The sequence below is a fragment of the Psittacula echo genome, assembly GCF_963264785.1.
Source record: "Psittacula echo genome assembly, chromosome: 3".
Classification (NCBI taxonomy): Eukaryota; Metazoa; Chordata; class Aves; order Psittaciformes; family Psittacidae; genus Psittacula; species Psittacula echo.
In genome coordinates, this window is record NC_137736.1 from 8,928,833 (window position 1) to 8,953,856 (window position 25,024).

General features: G+C 50.6%; 1 protein-coding gene and 1 long non-coding RNA gene across 2 annotated transcripts; one reads left to right on the forward strand and one right to left on the reverse strand.

Annotated features, from left to right (window-relative positions):
- Positions 1–522: 522 nt before the first annotated feature.
- Positions 523–2,122, forward strand: PIANP (PILR alpha associated neural protein; the record flags this gene model as incomplete). The annotated part of the gene is made up of 5 exons (XM_080613930.1): positions 523–539; positions 689–1,248; positions 1,407–1,488; positions 1,737–1,955; positions 2,101–2,122. The coding sequence occupies 5 exons, from the start codon at positions 523–525 to the stop codon at positions 2,120–2,122; spliced, it is 900 nt and encodes a 299-aa protein (XP_080470056.1).
- A 21,133-nt stretch (positions 2,123–23,255) lies between these two features.
- Positions 23,256–25,011, reverse strand: LOC308218277. Its single transcript, XR_013956354.1, has 2 exons — positions 24,921–25,011; positions 23,256–24,691 (listed from the first exon to the last, which is right to left on the reverse strand). It is a non-coding gene; the product is annotated as an uncharacterized lncRNA (long non-coding RNA).
- Between the last annotated feature and the right edge of the window lie 13 nt (positions 25,012–25,024).

Below are 25,024 nucleotides of genomic sequence, written 5' to 3' on the forward strand. Positions count from 1 at the left end.
TTATCACTCTCGTGCTTCCCCTCTCGCTCCCTCACTCTGGCACACAATGAAGAGGCTCTTTTTTAATAAATGGATTACATGCTCTACACTATAAATAAATACAGGAATTAAGATTCCAACTTGTTCCAGCGATAAGCAAACAAAGATACTGAATCCCCCTCTCAGCCCTCAGACAGGAGAGTCCCTGGGGAAGCTGCACATGTGCCTCTGCACGTGTACCCTGGTGATGGCACTTTGCTTTTGTGTGCATATGCTAACGTGTGTGTTTCTGTGCACTACTGGGGTCAGGGGCACGGTGCACCCCTGAGCAGGAGAGCACGAAAGCAGGAGAGGGTGCACATGTGGGTGCATGGATGCCCAGGTGCTCTTTCCAACAGGGAGCTTGCACATGGTGGCACACACTGCCTCCAGGGAGATAGCATTTGCTGCTGGGTGAGGGGACACTGACACCTCGCACTTTTGTTTCCCAGTGAAGAAGATGAGACAGGATCCTCGCTGAGCACAGACGCTGTGGCATCTGAGATGGAGCCCAGTGCCTGGTAGGTTCACAGCTTCCCACGCTCACTGGCAACACGGGAAGACAACGGGAGTGTGGGTGGTGGGATGCTCCCAGCTGCTCCGGGCTTGTCCTTTCGACAGGAGGGACATTTCAGATATAGCTCTCTTCTTCCTTGCCCCGACCCCACAGCAGGATGCCTCCATTCTTCTGCATCCACTCGCTGCAGCTTTGGCATCTCCTCCTCCTGGTCTCGACTGTCCCTCCTCCCGGCGTCTGGTCTCTTCGCTCTCGGGGCTCCGTAGCCCCTCGGCCTCTTTGCACCCGTCGGAGCACCTCAGCCTCACGGTCCATTTGCATCTGGGACAGGACCCCGCTGCCGGAGAGGGATTCCCGCCTCGGCCCGCGCCAGCGAGCCCTGCCGCCGCGGGGGGGAGAGCTGCGGCACGTCGTGCGGCTGAGGCGGCAGGCGGCGGGCGCCCGCCCGGCCACCCCCTCCGGCTTTGAGGACGGCATGCCCTCCTCCCAGTACCCCTGGGCCATTGTGTGGGGCCCCACGGTGTCGGATGAGGACGGAGGAGACGTCAACTCTGCCAACCCAGGCTTCCCGCCGCTGGGATACACCTTCGTCTCGCCGCATGGGATGGCAACGGCGCAGCCCAACTCCCACTCGCTCCTGCACAACGCGGGGCTCAACCTGCGTGAGACACCGGCCACCCTGCGGCCCTTCTTGTTTGGGCCCCGGGGGGAAGGTAAATCTGACTTTTGCTTCTTTCACCCTCACGCTGCAGGGGCAGGTCCCTGTGCAGATTTCATGGGGTCCCCAGTAGGAACCTCCTTTTGCACTGCTGCTCTCCAGGGCCTGGTGGCAGTGGCCGTCACACCCCCTCTCTCCTGCTCTCTCTCGCAGGTGTGGACCCCCAGCTGTATGTCACCATCACCATCTCCATCATCATTGTCCTAGTTGCCACCGGGATCATATTCAAGTTCTGGTGAGTGGGGTTTGCACTGATGGAGGCTGTCATGATGCTGGTGTCTGCAGATGGGTGGACAGGAGGACTGTGGGCTTGGGACACATTTGTCCCAAGGGTGCAGATCTGGTGCTTCAAGCCCTGGGAGGTTTGGCACATGGCTGAACTCTAACGCTGAGCATAGCGGGGTCCCATGAACCTCTCCATCACCAAGGGCTGGCTAGTGTCTGACAGGCACTCTTTACCTCACCCCTTGTCTCTCTCCAAAGCTGGGACCGCAACCAGAAACGCCGGCGCCACTCGGGGCAGCAAAGCAGTGGGAGGCAGCAGGAGAGCCAGCAGCCCCTCGCAGACCTCTCCCCCACCACCGTCAGTATCCTGGGGCCCTACAGTGATTCCCTGGCCCCCACACCAGAGGCGGAGGAATCCAGGCAGGGCCAGGAGAAACTGGGGGGCCATGGGAAGAGCACAGCCTTCCAGCTGAACCGGTGAGTGGCCGGTGAGCCAGGGCAGGAGGTGTCGGCAGGGGACAGGGGACAGGCAGGCTGAGCAGGACAAAGGTGCCGCTCTGTTAGCGGTGGAGCAGCGTGAGTGCCTGTTGCTAATTCATTTCCGATTCCCTTTTCCCTCCAGAATCCCACTGGTGAACCTGTGATGCTCACGGGAGAAGCAGAGCTGGCTCCCCACACCTCCTGTCACAGCTGGCGAGCACAGCCTCCCGCCGCCTCTGCTACCCCAGGAATAAACAACCTCCTTGTGCCACGGCCTACCACTACCACACCACCACCATCATTAACTAACTCCACCAGGATGTGCCTGGGCAAATGGACAAGCTGGGCCTCATTAGCCTCCTGCTGGGGGAAGGTTGGGGACCCCCCCCCAGCCCACTTAGGACAGGGTGATGAGAGAGCAGGGTGGTGGGAGGGAAGAGAGCTGGTGGTGGTGTGAAATCTCAGCCTCCTTGGCCTGTCTCCTAGCACAAACACTTGGATCTCCATGACTCTCTCACCAGTGCATGCCTGGCATTGGGGGTAGGCAAGGTGGAAAGGCGTACCCCTGTCCCCATGGGCCCTAACCCCTCTGTGTGTCCCTTCCTACGTCGTGTGTTTTGAAGTGAACGTCTGGAGTTCAGTGGCTGCAGGATTGCCCCCTGGGGCTTGGTCTCCGCTCAGCTGGGACTCAGCTGGTGGCAGGGTCTTTTGTTCCTGAGGCCTTGGCCCTTCCGAGGGTCTCAAGAAGGGGTGAAGCTTGGGCAGAAGAGGCTCACACAGCACCTGGGCCCCCTCAGCAACCCGCTTCCTTGAAGGAAACTTTATCTCCCCTCTAGATGGAAGATATTCACATTTTTCTGCCTAACACTCTTCAGGTTTTTTCTCTTCAGCTTTTATCTTTCATCATCTCTCTGTCCCAAATTTTTTTCTCTCAGTTCCTCCCCCTGCGACTTCTCTTGCCAGCTAAAGTTGGAAAAGGTTCCTTTAGCTTTCCAAATGTTTCGATCTCTTGGAAGCCTCCTTGCTGTCCCCTTCCACCCCTCAGTCTGCTTCAGCAAAGTTTTCCTGAAGAGCATCCTTCTATGGTGATGTTCTTCAGAAAATCTCAAGCGAAGCCCTCTGCCGAGCATGTTGTTTAGGAAGCATCCTGTACACTGGGATACTGCTGAAGCAGCTGAAGCATGGCATGCGCATGGCATGCAGATGCTGCTGGGCATGAGGAACTTAAGGTTGATGGGCTGAGGTAGGGAATTGCATTCAGACACTCATGCCACAGGCAACAAGCAGCAGCCGTGACTCTCTACACCTGGGATGACAAAGAGCAGTTTAGACTTGACCTTGGGAGCATTTGGAGGGTTGCCACGTACTGCTGGTATATCTCTCCTGGAATGCAAGGTGACTGGAGACCCATGAGGCAACGCTCACCAAGGGCATGAGAGAAAGGACAACCTTCATTAAGTTATGCCCCATTTGGTTGGGGAACAAAACTAGTGGCACAGGTATCGGTGCTAACTGGTTGCCTGGGCATGTACTTCAGGGCTGTGGTGGTCTGTAAGGCCAGCAGTCACACTGTCAGTCACTTGTGTGAGCAAGATCAGTGTGTCTCAACCTCTTCCAATGTGTGGACCCATGGGTGTCACTTTGAGGAGGGGTGGAATGGCAAATTTCAGCTTAATGACAATAGTTGCTCTCCCTTAGCTTTTGTGATCACAGACTCCACAATGACAGCCACTGAACTGATACAATGCAGATTTTAGTGAAGTTGCCCCTATACTGTACAAACACCTTCAGCTGCTGCACTGATGTGGCCAGAGACAGGAAACTCACCCACAATATGAAGGCTCTAATACAAGATCCCTGACAAAAGTCATCTTGGAGAAAAGGAAATGGCTCTTTCATCTTTTATCTCTGCAGTAAAAGCCTGTTCTTTATAGGACAAAGCACAGGGAATTTCTTGAGAGGCCTGGTTCTGCCCATTTACCCAGCTGAACTCTTAGGTGATTTCCAGTCTCATCTGACTCACCGTGAAGGACATTTAAATGAGAGTGTGAATTGCAATAAGCTTTGCAAAAAACAGTAGAGATTTGGTGAAAATGACAGGTCAAATAAAATTACTGGCTTATTAAAAGCACAGAATGGCTGAAAGATGTAGGTGGAAAAGGACTCTGGAGGTCTCAAGTCTAAGCTCAGGTTGAGCCTCCACTTGTAGCAAGCGATATTATTGCTTTACTGCAGATCGATCTATTACTGAGCCTTTTCATTATTCAGGCTCCATTCAAGGCTTTGGTGGGCAATCAAGCTGCGGATGGGCAAAGAAGGGGGCAGATGACTGTTCCTGCCCACTGATCCCGCTCTTGCTGGCACATCAGCATTGGGGAAGGATATCTGCATGCAGTCTGCAAGAGGCTGCACTGCTTATTGCTTGCAGTTTACAATATAATGCCTTGAACTGGTTTAAGTAATCTTCCAGGCCAGATTATTAGATTGCTCTTTGATCAATAGTGTTTGTTGAAACAAGGCCAGAGTTTAGACTCTACCACTTCAAGGGCTGTCCTTGGACCTTCCCTTTCCACACGCTGAATGGGGAGAAGGTCTGTAAGAAAGTGCCAGGGCACTGCAGGAGGCGTAGTGAAAACGTTCTCCAACACTCGATGTGGGGAAGCGCTGTGCTCTGCTGGCCTGGCTTTTGTGAACTCCGCAAACAAATCAGATTTTGGTGGTTTGGGTTTTTTTCTCCCCCTTTAACATGTCTCTGTTTTTGTATCTTCAGGGAGTGAAGCCTTTCACGGATACTGTGGTAAGGGGGAAGCTGGGGAATGCGGTAGAGAAAACTCTTACAATGACAGAAGCTTGGATATGCTAAACATCTTTTCCAAGACCACTTTTTCTAGTCAAATATGTCTTTATGAGAGTCATTTACTCTCTCTCATAAAACAGCTTAGGTAAGGGAAACACCTTCATTGTCCTGCCCAAATGTCCATTGCTACTCTTTGTTTGTGGAACAAAACATTCGAAACACATGTGGACACACCAGCTTCTTCCAGTCAATAAATAATCTCACTGGATCTGTTTTCTCCATGGCTGGAGCTTTACAAACCATCTTCCCCTATGCAGACTGGAGCCAGAGCATGCCCACAGTGTCCTCCCTGGCACAGGCTAACAGTCTGTGAGATGCACACACAGATGGATTGACAGCACCAAGTACCAAACGAGGGCAGAGGCCAGCACCTTCTCAGTCACAACCCATCAGGTTTCATTGTCTTCTACCTGACTGGAGGAGAAAGATCTGGATTCATTTTTTCCAGTGGAAATTTTAGAGAAAGGTGTGTGGGAAAACTGACTGGAAATGTTCTTGGCTTTGGGCTGAGCCTGCCCAACATTTCTGTGCAATTGAAAGGGAACGTCCAGGTGGGCTGGGTGAGTTGAAAGAACCATATCTCTGCTGAGCTCCTGGAGGGTCCTGGCTTTGTTAACACAAGGGTGGTTTCTCTTGTGAGTGCAGTGGGAAGACCTGAGGGAGAATCTCTCCACTCTGCCCTGTATTGTTTTGGAGCAGGAACTGGAGTCTCCCCCTGTTTATCCAGCAGTGGTATGGTCACAAAGCCAAATTCTGCTTGGGCTTTCCCATCTTGTTGCTTGCAACTGGTAGGCAAGGGAGCACACCTCCAGTGTGTGCTTCCGCACCACTCTTCTGGTCCAGTTTCCAGGGACTCACATCCAGCCAAGTACCCCACAACTTCTGAGAGGGCTATCTACCTCTTCCTCAATGGCACCTAAGTGCCCTTGCAAATCTGGTCCTTTCATTCCCCACTCCCTTTCCAGATAAGGAAAAATGCTTGGAAAGGAGCGGTTTGTTCATTCCCTGCAAGTTCTTAAACACAATCACCTCCAGACTGTTTTGAATTAAACTGTGGTTTTGTTTTTTCGCTCTGACAAACCACGTCTATGGCACAGCCTTAGAGCCGAGTCCTGCAGCACAAAAGCCCTGGGCCAAACTCCAGCTCCCCAGTTGCATCCCTGCTGATGTTTCACTGTAGCCCTGGACCTGCCTTGGCAAGATCATAGAGGGGGGGCCCTTCCTCCACCAACTGCTGCTCTCTACTCCTTTTTTCCTGTTGTTTTTCCTCTCCCACTGTTTTCCTGCTTCCCATGCCTGTCCTGTACCATGGTCTCTCTCCTGGTTATCTCCTCTCTCCTACTCTTTCGCTCTCCTCACTCCTCTCTTGTTCTCCCTTTGCCACTCAGTCTCGTTCTGCTGCGGCTCCCATCCTCCCCTCTGTCCTCCCTCCTGCTTTCCCGCTCAGTCTCGCTCTTCCCCCTCCCCTGCCCTTGTGTGCTGTGATATATATTTTTGTAGGATTTCTCTTCTCCTCGTGGTGAAATATTCAATTCTTGTGGGATGTTAGTTTCAACATTTTTAAATAAACCTTTGCAAAATACTGAAAGCACAGTTCTTGCTGCTGTGGAAGAGGCTGCAATGTCCGGGTGGGATGAGAGGGACTTCACCTTAGGCAGACCCCACTGGAATGGGAGCTCAGATATCTGGCACACCACAGTCTCTTCTGCGGTGGCGGGCAGGGCCAGTTGGACCCACATCCATCTTGCCTTGGTCTTCTTGCTGGCCAAGGAGGTTCTTTAACCCTCATACATTTCCGCAGGAGGTAGCCCCTGATGGAGGAGGCCTTGCACACCCACTTCTCCACCCGGAGCAGCTGTTCTGCCTCCGGAGCTGCTGCATCCCAGCCACGCTCTGGGGCTTCTTGTCACATGCAGGTTCGTGCTGGGAGCCAGGGTGGCCAGGAGAGTGAGAGAAGCTGAGGGGAAGGGTGGGAGACAGAGCAATGCAGGCGCAGAAGCCTCCCTCACTGTTCCCCGCGGCTGCCTCCGCAATTTCTATTTACAGCCCTGCTGCCTCCCCTCCTGGCCACAGTGCTGCTGCTGCTGCTGGTTTCCAGGGCTGCTCTGTAATTAAGCATCCTTGTCTCCTGCAACTCCTCCACTTTGCAAGCCTCGGCATGATTGGTGCTGGGGTGAGTGCAGAGGGGATGCTGGAGACCAGCACCAGGCACAGTGGCCACTCCGAAGGGCCACTCCTCAGCAATGGCAGGAGGGTTTCTGGGTGCTGGGAATGGTCCCTGGCCCATGTTGCCTCTGCACACTTGGTGTCCAAGTCCTTCAGGTATTGGAAGGATCCTCTGCTTTACTGTTGAGGGAAGGAGAAGGGTGCCCAGACCAGCCCTGTCCTGGAGCCTCTGCCCACTGGAAGGACCCAGGACCACTGCCTGCAGAGAGCCAGACCCCTCCGCATGGCACCCTGTGCCCTGGGCATGATCTCTGTGAGCTGAAGAGGCTAATGGCATCTCTTCTGCCCCTATGTCAGGTATGTGAGGATGGAATCCCTCACCCCTGTTGCTTTAGGTGGCTGGTCACCTGCTGCCCTGGCTGATCCTCTCCAGACAAGCATATACAGCAACTCTGGGGCTGAGTAGGCTGAAGAGACTTCAGTGAGGAGGCAATAAATTCTTACTGTGCTGACATTACAGACTCCTGTACTCATCAGTGCAGTGAAATGTCTTGCACTAACCTCATGTGCTTCCAGCCAGAGCTTCAGCCCTTCCTGCTGATTTCTCTGTCATCAGATGCTTTTCCTCCGATGCACTCTCTGCACAGGCTAAGGCTGCAGGCGCTCAGACATTCCCTTTCTTCACCAGGACTCTCTTCATACCTCAGAGGAGAAGCAACATAAACTGCCCCTTTTTCCTTCTGGCTTCCTGAAACACAGAGTTCCTGGACTAGTCCCTTCCCATCACCACTCCCTTCTACATCACTGTTGCCCACCCTTCTAGTTTGGTCCCAGCCCTGCCTCCTTCCCCAGCATCTCCCCTCTTTCTTGGTCTCCAGTTTTGTCTCCTTCCCTAGCAATCTCCCCAGCATCCTGTTCTCCAGCAGGAAGCTAGAATGAAGAGCTGCATGCTGAATGAAGGGAGCAGAGATAGGAGAAATGGATGCAACCATTTAAATAAAAGAAAACCACCTAAAAACTACAACCACATCAAGACATATGAAAATCACCCAACAAATGGTCAAAAACCAGCATGAGGCATCGCTGACCACTGTGATTTCCTGAGAAAGAAAGTACTTCAGAAAAAACATTATGAAAACATCTCCCAAAGCTGGGATTCCCTCCAGCTGAGTGCCTTCTATAACCTGCAATAAATTATCCCATTATGAGAGGGAAAAAAAACCCAACCCAGGCAACTATCAGCTGAAAGCGCCTGTCAGTGCAGGGATTTGGCAGCAAGCTCAGCACTCATTTGCCTCCCCTGCTCAAGGAGCTTCTCCAGAGTTGGGGCTGGATGTTAGGACTCCGTGTGCTCCTGCTCTGCCCAACTCCCCAGGTCTGTCCTGTTGGTTATTCACGCTTGATGTGCCATCGCAGTGCACCCTGCAAGAGAGCCAGACTGACATTATGGGCAATGAGGACAGTGTGGGAAAGCACCGTGGAGCTGTGGCCATCCCTGTGCTCCTCGGAGCCATGGTGTGGACTGGGCATGGCAGCATGTACAAGCTGTGCTAACTCAAGTGTAAGCCTCAGTGCAGAGAAGATGGACAGCTTAAGTTAGAGGTATCTCCACACCCTCTAAGGGGATGTGGCTGTGTAGATGGCCATTTAATTAGGAGCAATGCACAACTTGAATCTGCCATAAAGAGTCGCCCTGAAACAAGCAACCACTCATTTCAGCATCATGTAAAGGAAGTTGAGTAGTTCCTTTGGTTCACTCCTGCTTTGATCCTCAGAGGCAGAATTGAATCTTTATTGAGGGCTGCTGTGTCTCTGAGTGCACATTGCACTCAGTGAATAATAGGCCATTCAGTGACGCATTCCACATTGATCCAAAGCCCAGCTTTATCTGGGAGTGACCAGAATACAAGCAAAACCATCTTCAGCTTCAGATCAATCCCCACAAGGGATCTGGCAGGGAAAGAAATGCCAGTTTCTGCTCTGGGGCCCTGTCCTGCATCTCTGTGGTTCCTAATTAGAGTTCCAGTGGCAGGAGAGTAGATGCTTTAGGCCAGCCCATCTAGTTTGAAGGCCAGACTTCATCAACGCCTGGACATACCACAAGGGTTTAACAAACAAGCAAGCAAGCAAGCCTGGCTGACTCATTTTCTGAATGTCAGAAGAGCATAGTTTGATGTCTACAGCATGCACTGGTAAAATCTCCATTATAGCCTGGCCTGGCTGAAGAGACGGTTGGTTCCCCAGTTAGGTTGCCTGAGGAAGGGTGCTTGGACAGGCATTGCAATTCTCTCAGGTACCATCTGAGACCTGGTAAAGTGACCCATAAAGTAGGAGGTTTCTGCGCCCTTCCCAACCCAAGGGGCAGTCAGTGGAGGGTGTCCTCTGCTACTGTCAGGGGAATCATTCAGTCTAGCCAGGTTAGTGCACTGTGAGTGCACACAGCTTTGTCTTGGTTTAAGCCCAGGCTGTAAATTAGAACCACACATTCTACTTCCCCCCCCACCCTTTCTTCCCCCCGCTCCTGGAGGGACGAGGAGGAGAATCGAAAGAATGCAACTCCCACGGGTTGAGATAAGAACAGTTTAATAACTAAGGTATAACACAAATCACTACTGCTACCACCAATAATAATAATGATAAAGGAAATAACAAGGGAAGAGAATACAACATCTCACCGACCGATATCTCACCCCCCACCCCGCAGCATTCTCGCCCTTCTGGGTAACTCTCAGTTACATCCTGGGCATGATGTACTGTGGTATGGAATACTGCTTTGGTTAGTTTGGATCAGGTGTCCTCTCCCTGCTTCCTCCCGGCTTTCCCTACTCCCTGGCAGAGCATGAGACTCACAAAGTCCTTGGTCAGAGTAAACATTTTGACCAGCAACTGAAAACATCAGTTTTATCAGTACTGTCCTAGGCCAAAAGTCAAACACACAGCGCTGCACCAGCTACTAAGAAGGAGAAAAAGTGACTGCTACTGCTAAACCAGAATAGTTGAATGTATTTATTAACCAAAACATGCCTGCAGTGCTTAAACTACAGTGGAGGCTTGTGTCAGTCTCATTACATTGATTCAGACCCACTTGGCAATACCAGGACGAAATGTGAGATATTAAGCCTGAAACGGTTCTTTCTAATGCCTTTTTCTGCTTTGCCAGCTCCTTTCTTGTGTGACATATTGCATGTGAGTGAACATCAAGCAAATGAAGGCTGAGGCTCTGTTTAGCATTACCTTGTGTTGGCTGGATACACAGCAGGAACTGTAAGAGGTGGTAGAGAGGTGTCATTCCTTCCTTTACAGTGAGATTTCTCTTACACCAAGCATCCATGGCCTCCATGACAAAACTGAAGACCAAAAAGACTGTCCTTGGCTAAATTGTGGTTTCTTGTAGCTACTCACACGGGCCAGCTTACTTGTAGCTAACTGCATGGTGCAGTAATTTTGAGTGCAGCAAATGAGGAAGAGACAGATTTTCCCCTAGTACCTGCAAGTTAGAGGAGGGCTGGGATGAAATGGTGACAAAGCACAACAATGCCTCTTCCAGGGTTTTGGTGACAGTTCTTTGCTGATGCTCAGGCAGTCCTGCAGAGAGAAGCAAATTGCCTAACTAAAATACAAAGAGCTGAAGCTGTGGAGCAAAAACCTAAAGAGAGTTATGAGGGAGCGGGAACATGAGGGAGGATAGGAAAAGGCAGGGTGAAGAGAGAGTGGGCAGAACCAGAAATTGTAGCTAGGATTAAAAGAAGGGACAGGAATGGGAAGTAGGGTCACAGGAAGGGATCAGGATGGAAATTGAGAACAAGGAGGCTTTAAAAGAGCTAGGGTAAATGAAGACAAGATGGGTGAAACAGGGGTCTGGGAGCCCATGGGGACTGGAGTGATGCTGATCCCGAAGCCCTGGTTTAGCCTGAAGCACTTACCTAACTCTCCTGATCCTTCCAGGTGCCTCAGGAGCAGCAGCTGGATCCTCCCCTGCCTGCCACCTCAGGAGGGAAGGGTAAGCAGATGCAACTGTCCATGCTCATGGTTCAGCCATCAGAGCTCAGCCTCACTACTGCAGTGCGGATCCAGCCCATGTGTCAGGCATACAGGATTGTCCTAAAATGTAAGTCAAGGGGTAAAAGTCCCTTTTTCAGGTTTAAAGGTCTCAGCCCTCCTGATGTTCGCCCTGAAGGATGATGCATTCCCACTTAAGGGATGTTGTTCCCTTTTCTTGCCAACTTCCTTTTCTAATGTCAATTTTTTGGTCGTCATTTTCCAGGAGCTGGAGTGGAGGCCACGTCATTTGATATACAGAGACACCAAGAACTAAGCCACAGGGATTGCACTCTGACCACACACAGTGCTGAGATCACCAAAAATGATGCCGTTGGTATCTGCCCTTGGGCTCCCAGAGCCATTATATTGGCCTTTGACAATTACCACTAAAGGGCAAGACCAGCACCACCTGGAGTGGTGCATGATGAGAGAGGAGTTCCTCAGACTCGGAGATGAATGCACTGCAAAGCTCAGGAAGAATGACGCATGAGAAAAGTGTTTTGCAAAGATGAAGCCAAGGATGCAAATGTGAAGGAGTGACTCTGACATGATACAGTGAGCACCATCCTCTGCACCAGAAGGGCCTGGTGAAAAGTAGCTCAAGCTCATGTAATGATAATGTGAATGCAAGCATCTATCAGGATGGCAGATGAAGAAAGAGGCTGGTGTTTCACAATTTCTGAGCTGACTTTGCATCCTGGGTGGTTGCTGCCGTTTGTTTTCTTCTGTGGTAATTCCAGGTCATTTCCCTGCACAGTTTGCTGCACTGATTTCACATACCCACCCGAGCTGTGCTTACTGTATTTTGTTTAAATATGTGAAATTGCAGGCGACTGACTCCATGTGACGTCTTATGCAAATTGCTTCTTGTGTTCCTGTGCATATTTTGAAGTTAATTTGAGTCTGATCACAACTCTCACTCGGAAGCCATTGTTTAGGCTGAGCACTCACCAACTCTCCTGATCCTTCCAGCTATCTCTGGAGCATCAGCCTGAGCCTCACTTGCCTGCCTCTGCCTTGATCCAGAGGCAGCGTGCACTGGAGGTGATGTGGCTTAGATGAAGGTCACATTCCAGGCCTCTGCTGATTTTGCCAGTGCAGTCAGAGAGCAAGTATCTAATGGGGAAGTTGGAACACCAAACTCATGTCCAAGAAGGGTCCTGGGATGATTTTAAATCTCTGCAGAGCCAGGCTAGACTCTGAACAACAAAATGTCATCCAGTGGATCAATAGCTAACTAAAATGTCCAACAGCATCCAGGCTCAGAAAAAAGTATAATGTTATAACTCCATGAATTAAAGTTGCTTTCTGAAGTACCTTGTTTCTTAAAGACATGCCTTCTATGGCAGTGAATCTGCAGATACAGGCAAATGCTCTACTTACAGGTGCTCCGTGTTCTTAAAAGATCAGATTTCATTAAAAACATCTACTAAACGCACCAGCCATAACACAGGCAGCAGTACAATATCTACACTGATCTCTGATCACATACAAGCCATTTCAGCAACATTTTTCATGCTAATTTTTTCTTTTCTGCCTGGTTATGAGTCAGCAGCTAGGCTTGAAACCCTTAACCTTCACTATTGAGGAAGATGTGCACATCACTCTGGCAATGCCTTAATCTTCTACTAAAATGAAGAACAGAAAAGAGAGTCAACCACTCTCAACAAAACCAAGTTTACTGTAACTCCCATTTTATCCCTGCCTTGTATAATCCACTGTGACCAGGCAGTGAAGGATGGAAGGATTTCTGCTTTGGGCAGTTGAGTGTAGATGGGTGCTTAGAGGCAGGGATGGCTGGGAGCTGTGTGCTATGTCCCAGGGCTGCTGGTGTCCAGGGCTGCTGGTGTCCAGAGCTGCCAGTAGGAGGAAGCGAGGCAGGAGGTGCTCCAAGGCACTTGCAGCTGGTTCACTGCAGCACCCAGCCTGTGGCTGGCCTGTGACTGCTGCTGACGTCTTTCCTTGACAGTTGCTCCTGGGGGATCCCCTTCTTTCATCCCCTTTTGCCATCCTGTGCCAAGCTGGTCTCATCCAACTGACTGCCCTCTTTGGGAAGGGGGTGAATGATGGGTACTCAGGCTGCGTACTAAGCCTCAGTTGAAAAGATGAGTGAAGACAATAGAGGAGCTTGCCTCAAAGCCCCAGAGTGCCCAGCTCATAAGGGCACACGCTCCCCTGGGCTTCTGTGATGAGGAGCCTTCTTTTACTCATCAGAAATGCCCTCAGATCTGCAAGACACCCAGCCACCTCCTGAGGCAATCAGTTCTGGTCCTGCCTGTCACACACTGTCCCCTCCAATCTCTGTGCTGTGCACTGGAGGCGGCCAGGATGTGCATCCAGCACTCACTGGGTAATTGCAGCCCTGCAGCACTCTCTGCAGTGTCCCCAGCACAGCATCGCCACAGGCTCAGCCAGCAACATTTCCAGGTGAGCCTCGGGCACCTGGCTTGGCTTGTGCTGTAAGCAAGCTGTAAGCTTGGCTTGTAAGAGCAAAGTTGTCATGAAAATGTCCTGCAGTTGCATAAGGAGGACTGGCAGAGATCTCCTGGCCTGTGAGAGCCCCATTGCACACTCTTGCTCAGAGACTTCCAGTCTTCCCAAAACAAGTTCAGCCTCCTGGCCTCACTGATGCTGCTGAAAGGCTGTTCCAGATCCTTGCACTGGCAGGAAGCAAGCTCCTTCTAATTTCCAACCTCAGTGTACCCATGGCCCAGCCTGTGAGAATTTATTCTTGTGCCAGCATTGTCCTCAGGCTTAAATTCAATGTCAAAAACCTTTGTTAACACAGAGTTAATGTTGCTTGGTGATAGCTCATTCCTTCCCAGAACATTATGTTCATCAAAACGCAAACTTGTGGAAAAACAGGACATTTAGAGTTAAAGTGCATGCCCAGGCAAACTTACTTCTGCCACAGGGACTGCCAGCTCTCCCTCTGCATTCACTGAGTCAAGTATAGAGTGTTCTCTGATGACTGGAGGCAGCATTACCTGGGACACGCTGCAGGACTGTGAGCACTGGAGGGGGTGAGCAAGGAGGGGAGAGCCAGTCTCTTGAGGGCAGGCATGTGGGAATGTCTGACTCCCATCACCATGATGAAAGGCAAAACGTTTCTGTCCATGGGATACCCAGGCACTTTTCAGTGCAGCACTTCCAAGGACAGAGGATGTTACATGTGATAAGGATGTCCTGGGGTAAAGATTTCACCAGGCAATTCTGCAACAGCACTGAAAGGAAGAACTGGCAGGCAGGCATCAGCTCATAAAACCACATCAGTGCTCTGGGAAGAACAGCCCCAGTGTTGGCCGAGAGAGCACACCCCAACCCACTGCACTGCAAGGCACAGGAGTGGGGGACAGCAGTCTCCAGCAGAAGTTTAGCTAGTCCAGCAGATTTGGCTCTCCCACAGCTGAGGAGGATTCATGCGATCCCTGGCAGCAGCAAGCTGTTTGCCCTTTTGAGCAGTTGAAGTCATGCTGTTTCTACCATGGAGGCTGCTGTGTCTAAGGTGAAGGAGGCTAGGAGGTTGCCGTGAGCTTCAGCCCCATCCTGGGCTCTCCATATTAAGAGCAGGGAATTCAGACCAGGATTACCAACAGGGCCACAGAGATGCACACAAGAGCCAGGACTGAAAATTTTTGCAGTTTTAATACATGGTGATTGCAGAAACTTCAAGCACAGAAGCCTTTATTTAATGGCCAGAGGGACTCCCTCTCTACACCTCTCCCCAATTATCCATGCTGCTGCCTTTTCCAGCTCACCTTCTTTACTGCATTAAACCATTAGTGCTTTAGAAACTCCTAATGTTTAAATAAGTTTCTTACAGTCTTTGCTGCTGGATATGTTTTCCTAAGCAGCGCCTTACAGGAGGTTCAGTACAAAGTGCAGCCCACAGATCAGGTTCTGCCCTAGACAGGCTGCTCAGTGTCCTTTTGTCTAACCAGACTTTGTGCTGGACTCTTGACCCCCGGCAGTTTTGGGATGTCAAGCAGCATTTCTTACATTTATTGCCTACTCTCCATAGTTTTTTACACATAGGAACTGCCCTCTGCCTAGAATGGTGCCCTTGCTGACCCAGCAGCTGGCTATGCCAAATGAGAAGGAGGCACTTGGAACTGCAGAGCTCTAACTGCTGTAGTCTGACCCAGGGCCTTGCTGTTTCCAATGATGAATTGAGCAGGAAATGTGTACCTCTGGGTCTCATATCCCTCCAGGCAGAATACCTGGCAACTTCTGGATTCCCCAAAGTCATATTTAAAGTTGAGGTGCTTTCACCTGGAGAAACAATATATAATCCAGGAGCTCAGCTTCTGGGTCTATCAAAAGGCCCCAGGAACAAGTTTGCAGCAACTGTGTGCTCATTTTGAATACTGGAAACCTACCTGGAAACCAGACTGCACTGTGAAATGTGAGTGACATAAAGATGGAGTGTACAAAATGAGAAAAGGCCAGTGCTCTGTCAAACAGACAGAACACATTTATAGATACAGGCAGCTGGACTTGCTTGCCATTGAAGCAGAAGAACCGCATCAGATCCTGATGGAATGCACCCACAGGTGGTGAGGGAGCTGGCAGATGTCATTGCAAAGCCATTCTCAATAATCTTTCATTAATCATAGCACCTGGGAGAAGTACCTGAAGACTGGAGGAAAGCAAACATCACTCCTATCTTCAAGAAGGGCAAGAAGGAGGACTTGGTGAACAAGAGGCCAGTCAGCCTCAACTTGATCCCCAGGCAGATATCAAGCAGATAATCACAGAAACCATTTGCAAGCACGTGGGTGACAAGAAAACCATCAGGAATAGTCAGCATGGATTCATCAAGGGGAAGTCATGCTTGACCAACTTGATAACATTCTACGATGAAATGACTTGCCTGGTAGACAAGGGGAGAGCTGGGGTTACTGCTTACTTCCACTTCAGTCGGGCCTTTGACACTGACTCCCATAAAATCCTCACAGACAAGCTGTTGATGTATGGCCTGGCTAAGCAGAGAGTGAGGTGGATTGAAAACTGGCTGGGCCCAGAGAGTAGTAATTAGTGGTGCAAAGTCAAGTTGGAGACCAGTAACTACTACTGACCCCTTGTACAGCAGGGCTCAACAATACTGGGTTTAGTCCTGTTCAACATCTCCACTGATGGCTGATGAGGCCAGTTTGCTGATGACACCAAACTGGGATGAGTAGCAGATCCACCAGAGAGCCATGCTGCCATCCAGTGGGACCTCAATAAGCTGGAGAAATCAGCTGCCAGGAACATCATGAAGGTCAACAGCAAGCGCAGAGTCCTGCATATGGGGAGGAACAAGCCCATGCACTGACTGGATGCCGGAGAGGGACTCTTCATCAGGAACTGTAGTGATAGGACAAGGGGTGATGGGTTCAAACTGAAACAGGGGAAGTTCAGGTTGGATATAAGGAAGAAGTTCTTTACTGTGAAGGTGGTGAGGCACTGGCACAGGTTGCCAAAAGAAGTGGTGAATGCTCCATCCCTGGCAGTGTTCAAGGCCAGGTTGGACAGAGCCTTCGAGCAACCTGGTTTAGTGTGAGGTGTCCCTGCCTGTGGCAGAGGGTTGGAACTCGATGATCTTAAGGCCCTTTCCAACCCAAAGCATTCTATGATTTTATGGTATGCTGGGGACCACCTAGCTGTGAAGCAGCTTACAGTAAAGGACCTGGGGTCCTGGTGGACACCAAGTTGAACAGGAGCCAGCAGAGAAGGCTAATGGTATCCTGGGATGAATTAGACAAAGTGTTGCCAGCAGGTCAAGGGAAATGATCCTTCCTCTTTACTCAGCTCTGGTGAGGCTACACGTGGAGTCTTGTGTTCAGTTCTGGGTTCCCCAGTACAAGAGAGACATTGGCATACTGGAGAGTCCAATGAAAAGCTGCTAAGATGATTAAGGTACTGGGGCACATCCCCTATGAGGAAAGGCTGAGAGAGCTGGGACTGTTCAGCCTGGAACAGAGAGGGCTCAGGGGGACCTTAACAATGTCTATAAACACCTAAAGGGAGGCTGCAAAGAGGAGGAAGCTGGGCTCTTTTCAGTGGTGCCCACTCAGCCCGGTGTCCTGGAGCTGTGTACTCTGCAGCACTAATGCAGTCATGGCTCAGGAGATGGCAGTCTGAGGCTGCCCACAGTTGTGCTTTCTTGCAGTAGGGGCAGACTGACTTCCTGCCCCGGTGGAGGTGGAATGAGGGAAGGATAGAGCTGGCATGGGGAAGAAGAATGTGATGGTGGGAAAACTGTAACCTGCTCTGTTTCTCATCAGGAGCTGTTCCCTCCTGCTATACAGCTACACGCCTTGCCTCAACTAGGGAAAAAGAAGCATCCACATATGTGATACGGGTTAAGAAGCAGTGGAAAGCTTGCAAGATGTGCTGTGACAGGGTAACACCACTGCTGCTGAGCTTAGCTCTGTGGGAACTACAGCATGAGGAGGACAATGAAGTAATCCTGGGCGATAAGCTGTCCACGGTGCAGCGAGAGGAAGCGAGGCAGCTGGTGAGTGTTCCCTGATGATGTTGTAAACATATGTGAAAAATTATTTCCCTGAACAGTATGTTCCCCTGAAACTTGGAAGCCCTGCCCAAAGGGATCTGCTCCAGTGGCTGGGAAAACTCTGGGATACAGTAGAAGGGCAAGAGCTGCTGAAATCTGTAAAGCCACCCAGAGTGACGCAGCCCAAGCCTGTTACTCTAAAAACCAGGCAGTGTGTCTGAGACCGTAATGAATTCCAGAGGGGTTCACAGTGCACAGACTTGATGCATGTCTGATGTTACAGACTGTTAAAACACTTGTAGCAGACCATCCTTCCACGCTTTTGGCGCTTACCCAAGGGGCTCCTGCTAGACCCTGTTATGCCCAGTATCCCAGCACTGCATTTTATCCTGGTAGGATTTGCCTCCTGCCCCTTCACCTTCCCACAACCCCAAGCCCCTTTCTCATTCCTGTCAGGCAGCAGCTGCATGTACAAACTCACTTCCCCTCCAACACGTTCTTCAAACCTGAAAACAGCTCCCTCCAATGTCAATTCATCAAGATCAAGTTAGGCCCATCCAACCTCACTGTCTGACAGGGTAACTGCCCTCGTGGACCTCAGGGGGATGCAGAAGATGTGATATGTCTTGACTTTGAGGCTTTTGATACAGCAAAAGGCACAAAACTCTCATAAACAAACTGTGGAAAAAACCCCACAGTCAGAATGGGCAAAAGGTGCATGCAATTGCCAAAAAGAATATGCAGCTGTTTTGGGGAGATTGCGCTGTCAGAGTGGAAAGGCACTTTCCAATGGGGCCGTGGAAATCCACAGATTCATTTTCATCAGTGTAAGCTTAAGCTGTGTGGTAGGAAAAGCTTTTTAAAGGATCGAGCAATAAAACGCTGGACTAGATTGGCCAAGGGAGACCTGTCACTGGAGGCTGTTGAGAACAGGTTCAACAGATATCTGTCAGGGATGAGTTGTGCTTACTTAATCTTGTCGCTGGGTCAGGAGGATGAATTAGAGGATTGCCCGAGGTCTTGTCCCAATTTCATGTCCCCCAATTAAATTAAGTAAACCTCAGAAACCATTGGCAGAAGCAAGCGCCAGCAAGCTGTCCTCACTGCATCCCCCCACAAGTCAGACATTAACCCCATCCAGGTGTACACCACGTTCAGGACCTATCACTCCTTTCCCCACACTCAGTGATGAAAACAGCAGGATGAAACCCTTTCAGCTCTCTGCTGTTTGCACAGGCCTGTGTGGTACATGTAGTTCAGAGGGGCTTTTGCTTGTTTATCCAAAGAACAAAGCCTTTTCTGAGCTCCTGGGTTTCACATTTCCTTCCTCAGAGGGCTTATGGGAGTGGGCATGATGTGGGAGAAACACCAAACAGTCACCTGCATGGAGAACTTAAGATTTGGACTATTTTCTTACCCTTGAAGGAAAAACTCTTTAGGAGATGGGGTAGGACAATGTGGGTTTGTGGGCCTGTGGGCCTGTGTTCAGCACCTCTTCTCATTGTGCTATCCTGCTCTGCCTGCCAAGAAAGCAAAGCTAATTGCAGAAAGAGGTAAATCTGTGTCTTAAAAAGAGCCAAACTCTGAGGAAAAAGGGACTATGCAACTCAGTCATAGCCAAGCTCTTTCCCTTCTCTAATGGCTCATTTTGCTGGGCACAGCCCTGTATATAAAATGGATTTCTAGAGAGAAGTTCACCATTTCAGCCTTTTGCTAAGCTAAAGAAGCCAAGCCCCCTCCATGTCCACTCACACAGGGAGAAAGGGGAGGCACGCAGACAGACTCTGTTATTCTGGCTTCCCCACACTGCTTACAGTCCTCAGACTGCTTCCAAATATGGATGACAAATTGTATATAGCATCCTAAATAAGATTAACGTAATGATCTCTTTAAGGCTGTTGTCCTTGTGATCGCATCAGAGCTTTATAATCATCTTGTGAATGATAAATGCACCCAGATCTGTCTTTCCTTCTGTCATTTCTAGCCAGTGAATCTCTGTGTGAAAGACATGCCTGCTAGCAGGAACGAAGAACAGGACCTCACACTTCCCCGCTCCCAACTGTAATTCTTCTAAATGCATTTAATCAGCAAACTTCTTTTTCACGCTGCTTTTTGCTGAGCTAGAGCCATTACTGCAAACAGAATATTCCCAAGGCCAGTAACATTCCTCCATGGTGGCAGTTCCCTTCAGATTCCACACATCATCTGCCTTTCCCTGCATTTTACGCACCTAAATTTCTCCTACTAATTCCTTTCCCTTCAGCTGGTCCAGCTGCCTTCCAGCCTTTACTGTATTAAATGCCCTAGTGAAATCCAGCTAGATTAGATTTCTGAGTTCTTTTTTTTTCATCCAGGTAAGGGAAAGGAGGTAAAGAAAAGGATCAAGTTAAGGGCACACAGTGCTTTTGTTGATAAACCCATTCCACATTTGATTCCATTTTCCACTTACTGCTGTAGCTTTAATTTTGTTTTCCTTCTGTAATTTGTTCTTAACCTTATGCTCTATTGAGACTAGACTAATGGGTTTGCAGCTGCCCAAAGTACTTTGTTTTCTCTCTTCCTGAAATACGGCTCCCTTTTTCCAGCCCTGGCATGCTTACCCTGAATTTGATGGATATGCTGCAAATCTTTGCTCCCAAAACTGCAGTTTCCTCAGCCAGTTTTGAACAAACACAGATATGGAGGTGAGCTGGTGAGCTTCGTCTTCTCTGCAACTCTCCTTTAGGTAGGAGCAGACAGCAATTAGGTTCCCCCTTGACCTTCTCTCTTCATCAAACCCAGCTCCCCCAGCCCTCTCCTGTGGGGCTCTTCTGCTGGCTATGCTGCAGTTCTTCAACACCCATCTTACACTGAGGAGCCAGTCCTGCGTGTAGTCCTCCAGATGGGGCCCTATACCTCTCAAGTGGATGGGAATAATAATTTCCCTTGATCTGCTGACGACACTTTTGCTAATGCAGCCTAGGCTGCAGGGATCCTTCACTGCTGGAAGGGCTCACTGCTGAATCATGTTCAAAATGCTTCTTGAGGCTTTTTGTGGTGATCTAATAAAATCCATTTTGGTTTAATCCTGTTGTGTCATTACTGCCACAGAGAAGCTATCACCCCACTGGAGCAAGTTTTGCCTGTGCACATGTGGTGTGCTTTGGCTGCGACCGTTCAAGAGAGATTCCCCTCAGGCATTTCTGATGTGACTATGATTTTTGCCCTGTGCTGAAGGTCCTCAGGCACAGCCCCTCCGGCTGTCTTGACACATCCACTGGTACTATTTCCTCCCTCCAAACGATAGGATTTGTATTCGTGGCACATTGGCCAGAAGGTCAGGTAACTAATTGTCCTTACTGCAGTGGCCAAATGAACTCTGCCTGTGGCTAAGGCTGATCAATCCCAAGTTACCATGTTCCTGGACCCCCCATGTCCCTGGTTCCAGCACGACCTACTTCTTTCAGTGCAAAAGCATTGGATCATTGCTGCACATGCTTCCAGTTCCAAAGTGCATCCCAGGTGTGTGGTTTCTGCTTCATGCACTATAATGCTATGATTCAAGCAAGCACACATGTGCAGCACAACTCTCTGTTACCGTGTATTTCTCAAACCTTAAACAACACTAAGCAGAGAAGTTACTAAGCAAGATGCAATCTATTTCCATGCAGCGGGAAAAAAAAGGCAGGAATGATGTGCTGAAATGCTGTGTGCTGTGTGCTGCCAGGGGAGTTAATCAGCCCATTGCCAAAAAGATGTCAGTTCCCTGAAAGAGTGAGGACAACACGCCTTGCTAAGAAATGTACTCACAAGATTGAAATATCAGCTTCAGGATAAACCTAATATTGTCCCACAAGCAGATGAAAATTTGGGCAAGAATGAACAACCTCCATCCTTAAAACATGTGTCACTACATCATCACACCTTATAAGCCCATCTATCTCTGCCTCCTGGTCAGGTACTCCCAGCAAATTCAGATGCAATTTACTGAACACATCAGGCCAGGTCTCCCAGCCCTAGGAGCCAGCCAAGCAGGATCCCACAACACAAAGTGCCACCTCTATCTTTGGGATGGCCACCATGAATAGTGTAGTTTACACACAGCAAACAAAAGGTGTTCGAGCGCTGAGAATACAACTGCACCACGAGTGGATGGTGTGTAATCATTATTGAAGGTCCAGGGGTGGATGCCCTGTGTTAAGGTGGTGGGCAAGTAGAGAAAGGAAGAAATCAGATGAGCAGAAAAAGAAGGGAACAGCTGAGGTGGGAACGTGACAGTCAGATGTGACTGTGGAGGAGGTATCAAGGATGGGAGGTGGAACAGGCAGCCAGCGTGGAGGTGTGTGTTTGCAACCCTCCTGGGTCAGAGATGCATAGAAGAGCTTGTTAGAAAGGCTGTGAGAGCAACTGGCATGGTAACTTGGGGCTTAGCTGAGCTTCTCAGGAGCTGGTGCCCTCAGTAGGAAGCAGGCACCCAGCGGTGCTATTTGCATGCTCCAGCTCCCTAGAGGGAGGCCCCACTAACCTCCACCTACCACCCACCCCCTCCAGGGCTCAGTTACCTCCTGTAGTTACTTTATGTTGCTGCTGGCTTATTTTCTTGCCACATAGTTGTAAACTTCTCTCAGTCACCCCTTTCCCAGCTCCCAGCCTGGCCTGGCAGTGTCGCTGGGTGAACCCCATGGCTTGCACAGCTCCCAGCCCTGCGATGGCACAATCTGAACAAGTTGTATAGGTGGAGACTGTACCAAAGCTGACTTTATCTGAAGAAATAAGCCAGCCTGGAAGCAGCCACTGGGTATGGGGGTCTCCATCGCATGCATCATGCCACTTGCCCAGCCACGCTTGCCCTTGTGCACAAGCATAGGGTAAGGAGGGCACCTCTTCACTCCCCTGCTGCCCACACCGCTCCTCATGCCCTCAACAGCAGTGATTATAACAGCTGCAGTCCTCTGTTAAGTGCAGCTGGTAGATGTTATAAAATGCCAGAAGCCCTGAATATATACACGTGGGACACAGGCACACCTCACCGGAAGAAATCAGTGGTGGCGGCCAGGATGCTGTTCCCTGGTGTGCAGGAGGAGGCAGGGCAGGCAGGATCAGTAAAGGGAGGCAAAAGAAAGCTGGGAAAGAAGGTGAAGAGATCAGCTGTACTCTCCAGAGACAGACAGACACCCGTGTTTTCTCTGATTTTGCCTCCTCCTAAGGAGATAAGAGAAATCAAGTGTCTCTGACAGATGTTAGTCATGCTGCCTCACGTGCTGCTGGAGGGTGCTTGGCAGTGTGGGGCGGGAGGGGGAGCACGAAACTCTAGGCACAGTAAGAAAAAATCAAGCACTTAGTCCTCAGCTGGCAGCACCACTTTTTCTCGTCCAGCATAGGGCATCTTGACAAGCTGTCCTGCTTACCAAGCCAGGCCAGCCCTCTTCTTGGAATAGGCTCTCAGTCTCATTTCTTTCTAGAGAGCACACAGAGAAAAAGGAGTGTTGAGAGGCTACAGGAGCAAAGAGGCAAAAGAGACATCGGTGCCAGGCCAGAGTTCCTCTTCCAAGGCATAAGATTGAATACATTTGCTGCGTTGCAGAACGAGGAGGGAAATGTCACCTTCAGAGGTGATCTGACAATCACAAAAATAAATTACACAGAGGAAAAAAAAAAAAAAACAAACCACCATAAACACAGAGATGAGCATTTGTGAATATTCATGAGCAAGTCAAAACCCCCAAATTAACAAGGAAATTAATTTCCAAACTGATTAGGCTGCCAACTCCTTTTATTTAAATAAATCAACAATTGCCTTCATGTGACTCCTGCTGAAGAGCTTAGAGCTAATCCTGGCTCCTCCCAGGAGGAAGTTTTGTGCTGCCTGGGATGACCAATACCCCAGCACCTTGTGGGGACAGGCGGGCGCTGCGGCTCTCGGCAGCCACATTTCCCTTTGCCCACTGCGCCGGATGTTGCGGTTTCACGATCACCGGAGCCGATCTAACCGCTGGCTGCTCCAGTTGTGCTCTCCCTGGTCCCACCCTCTTACTCATGCTGGCTCAGAGAAGCCGTTCCAGCTTGCCAAATTGGCAGAAAACTCATGCAACGATTAAAAAAGGAGATTTCTCTTAAGTCAGAGCAATTAAACAGCTCAGCCAAATGCCCAGGGAGCAACACCATAGGTGAGGAAGGTAATCTGACCTGACCTAGGAGGTGGGTCCAGTGCCAAAGTTAGCCCTGCTACAAATGATGGAATGAAGGAGATGGTATCTAAAAAAATCTCTTTACATTAAAGAGTCCAAGAGAGACAGAGCCAGCTTGGCTTGGGGATTTTGTAGGGTGCCTCCAATTTAGCATGGCTTGGTGATCCTGCAGAACATCTGTCTTCTCCAAGAACAGCCTCATGCCTTTTCCTGCCCCACAGCCAAGGCTCAGGGTCTGCCTGCTGCTTCAGGCACAGCAACTCTCACTGCACAGCAACATGCCTGGTAACGCCAGTGTACGGGAGACAGCAGGAAACTGCCAGCCAAAACTGAGGTGGGTTGAATCTATGAAACTGAATTCTCAACGAGTGAGAACAAGGGTGAGTCGCAGCCCCCTCTGGGGTCGAGTTCTGAACGGTTACAAATAGAAGAATTAAAAATGAATTAGCATTGGGGTGTACTAGTATTGAGCCACCAGCTTGCGGCTGTGGAAAGGTTACCGAGCTCCCCTCCGTGCCTGGCCCTGGCCCTGCTCTCCTGTTCCCTTCTGCGTCTGAGCAGGTCCAGTTTACCGCCCTGGCAGAGAACCAGCTCGGTCAAGTCTTTTCTGTTGGGTCAGCACAACAAACACGTTCAGCATTTGGCCAGGGAAGCGCCGGAGCCAGCAAGCACCAAGAGGCAGGCGGGCCGGGCCCTCCCCAGGTGCTGGAAGCCGGGCTTGGGGTCAGCTCATCTGCAACAACCGACTCGCTCCATCCCGCCGGGCCGGACCCAGAGCCTCCCTCTTGCGCTGCACTGCCTGCGGACCCAGCCGCAGACACATCGGCACACCAGGCCGGCTGGGAGCCGCGCCGAGGCCAGGCCGGCGCTTTCCGACAGCTCTCGGCCGCGGAGCAGGAGGAGCGAACCAGAGAGCGGCTGCCTCGGGCACGGCCTTCCGCTTGCCTCAGCTAGGAGCCAGAGCGATACCCGCCCGCAGGTAGGCAACGGCGGTGGGCCGCGGCTGGGAAGCGACGGTATGAAATCAATTATTTATGAGCGTTCATTAATATTAATGAGCGGTGCCATTGCCACACCCTCCGCGCAGCACACGTCACGCCGGGAAGGCCGCCCCGGCCGGAAGCGGTCTCGCGGCCGGGCTCGGGGCCGCCGCGCACCCCGCCACTTCCGCCCTTCTTACAGCCCACGCTCCCACCACCCCGCGCTTCCGGTAAGCGCGCGCGCCAGCTTACCCCCCGTCGTACCCCCCCGGATTGAACGCCCCGGTCCCTGTTTCCGGCTCGCGACGTCCCGGCAGTGCACACTTCCCCCCCGCTGAGGGAGAACCTGCCCCAGG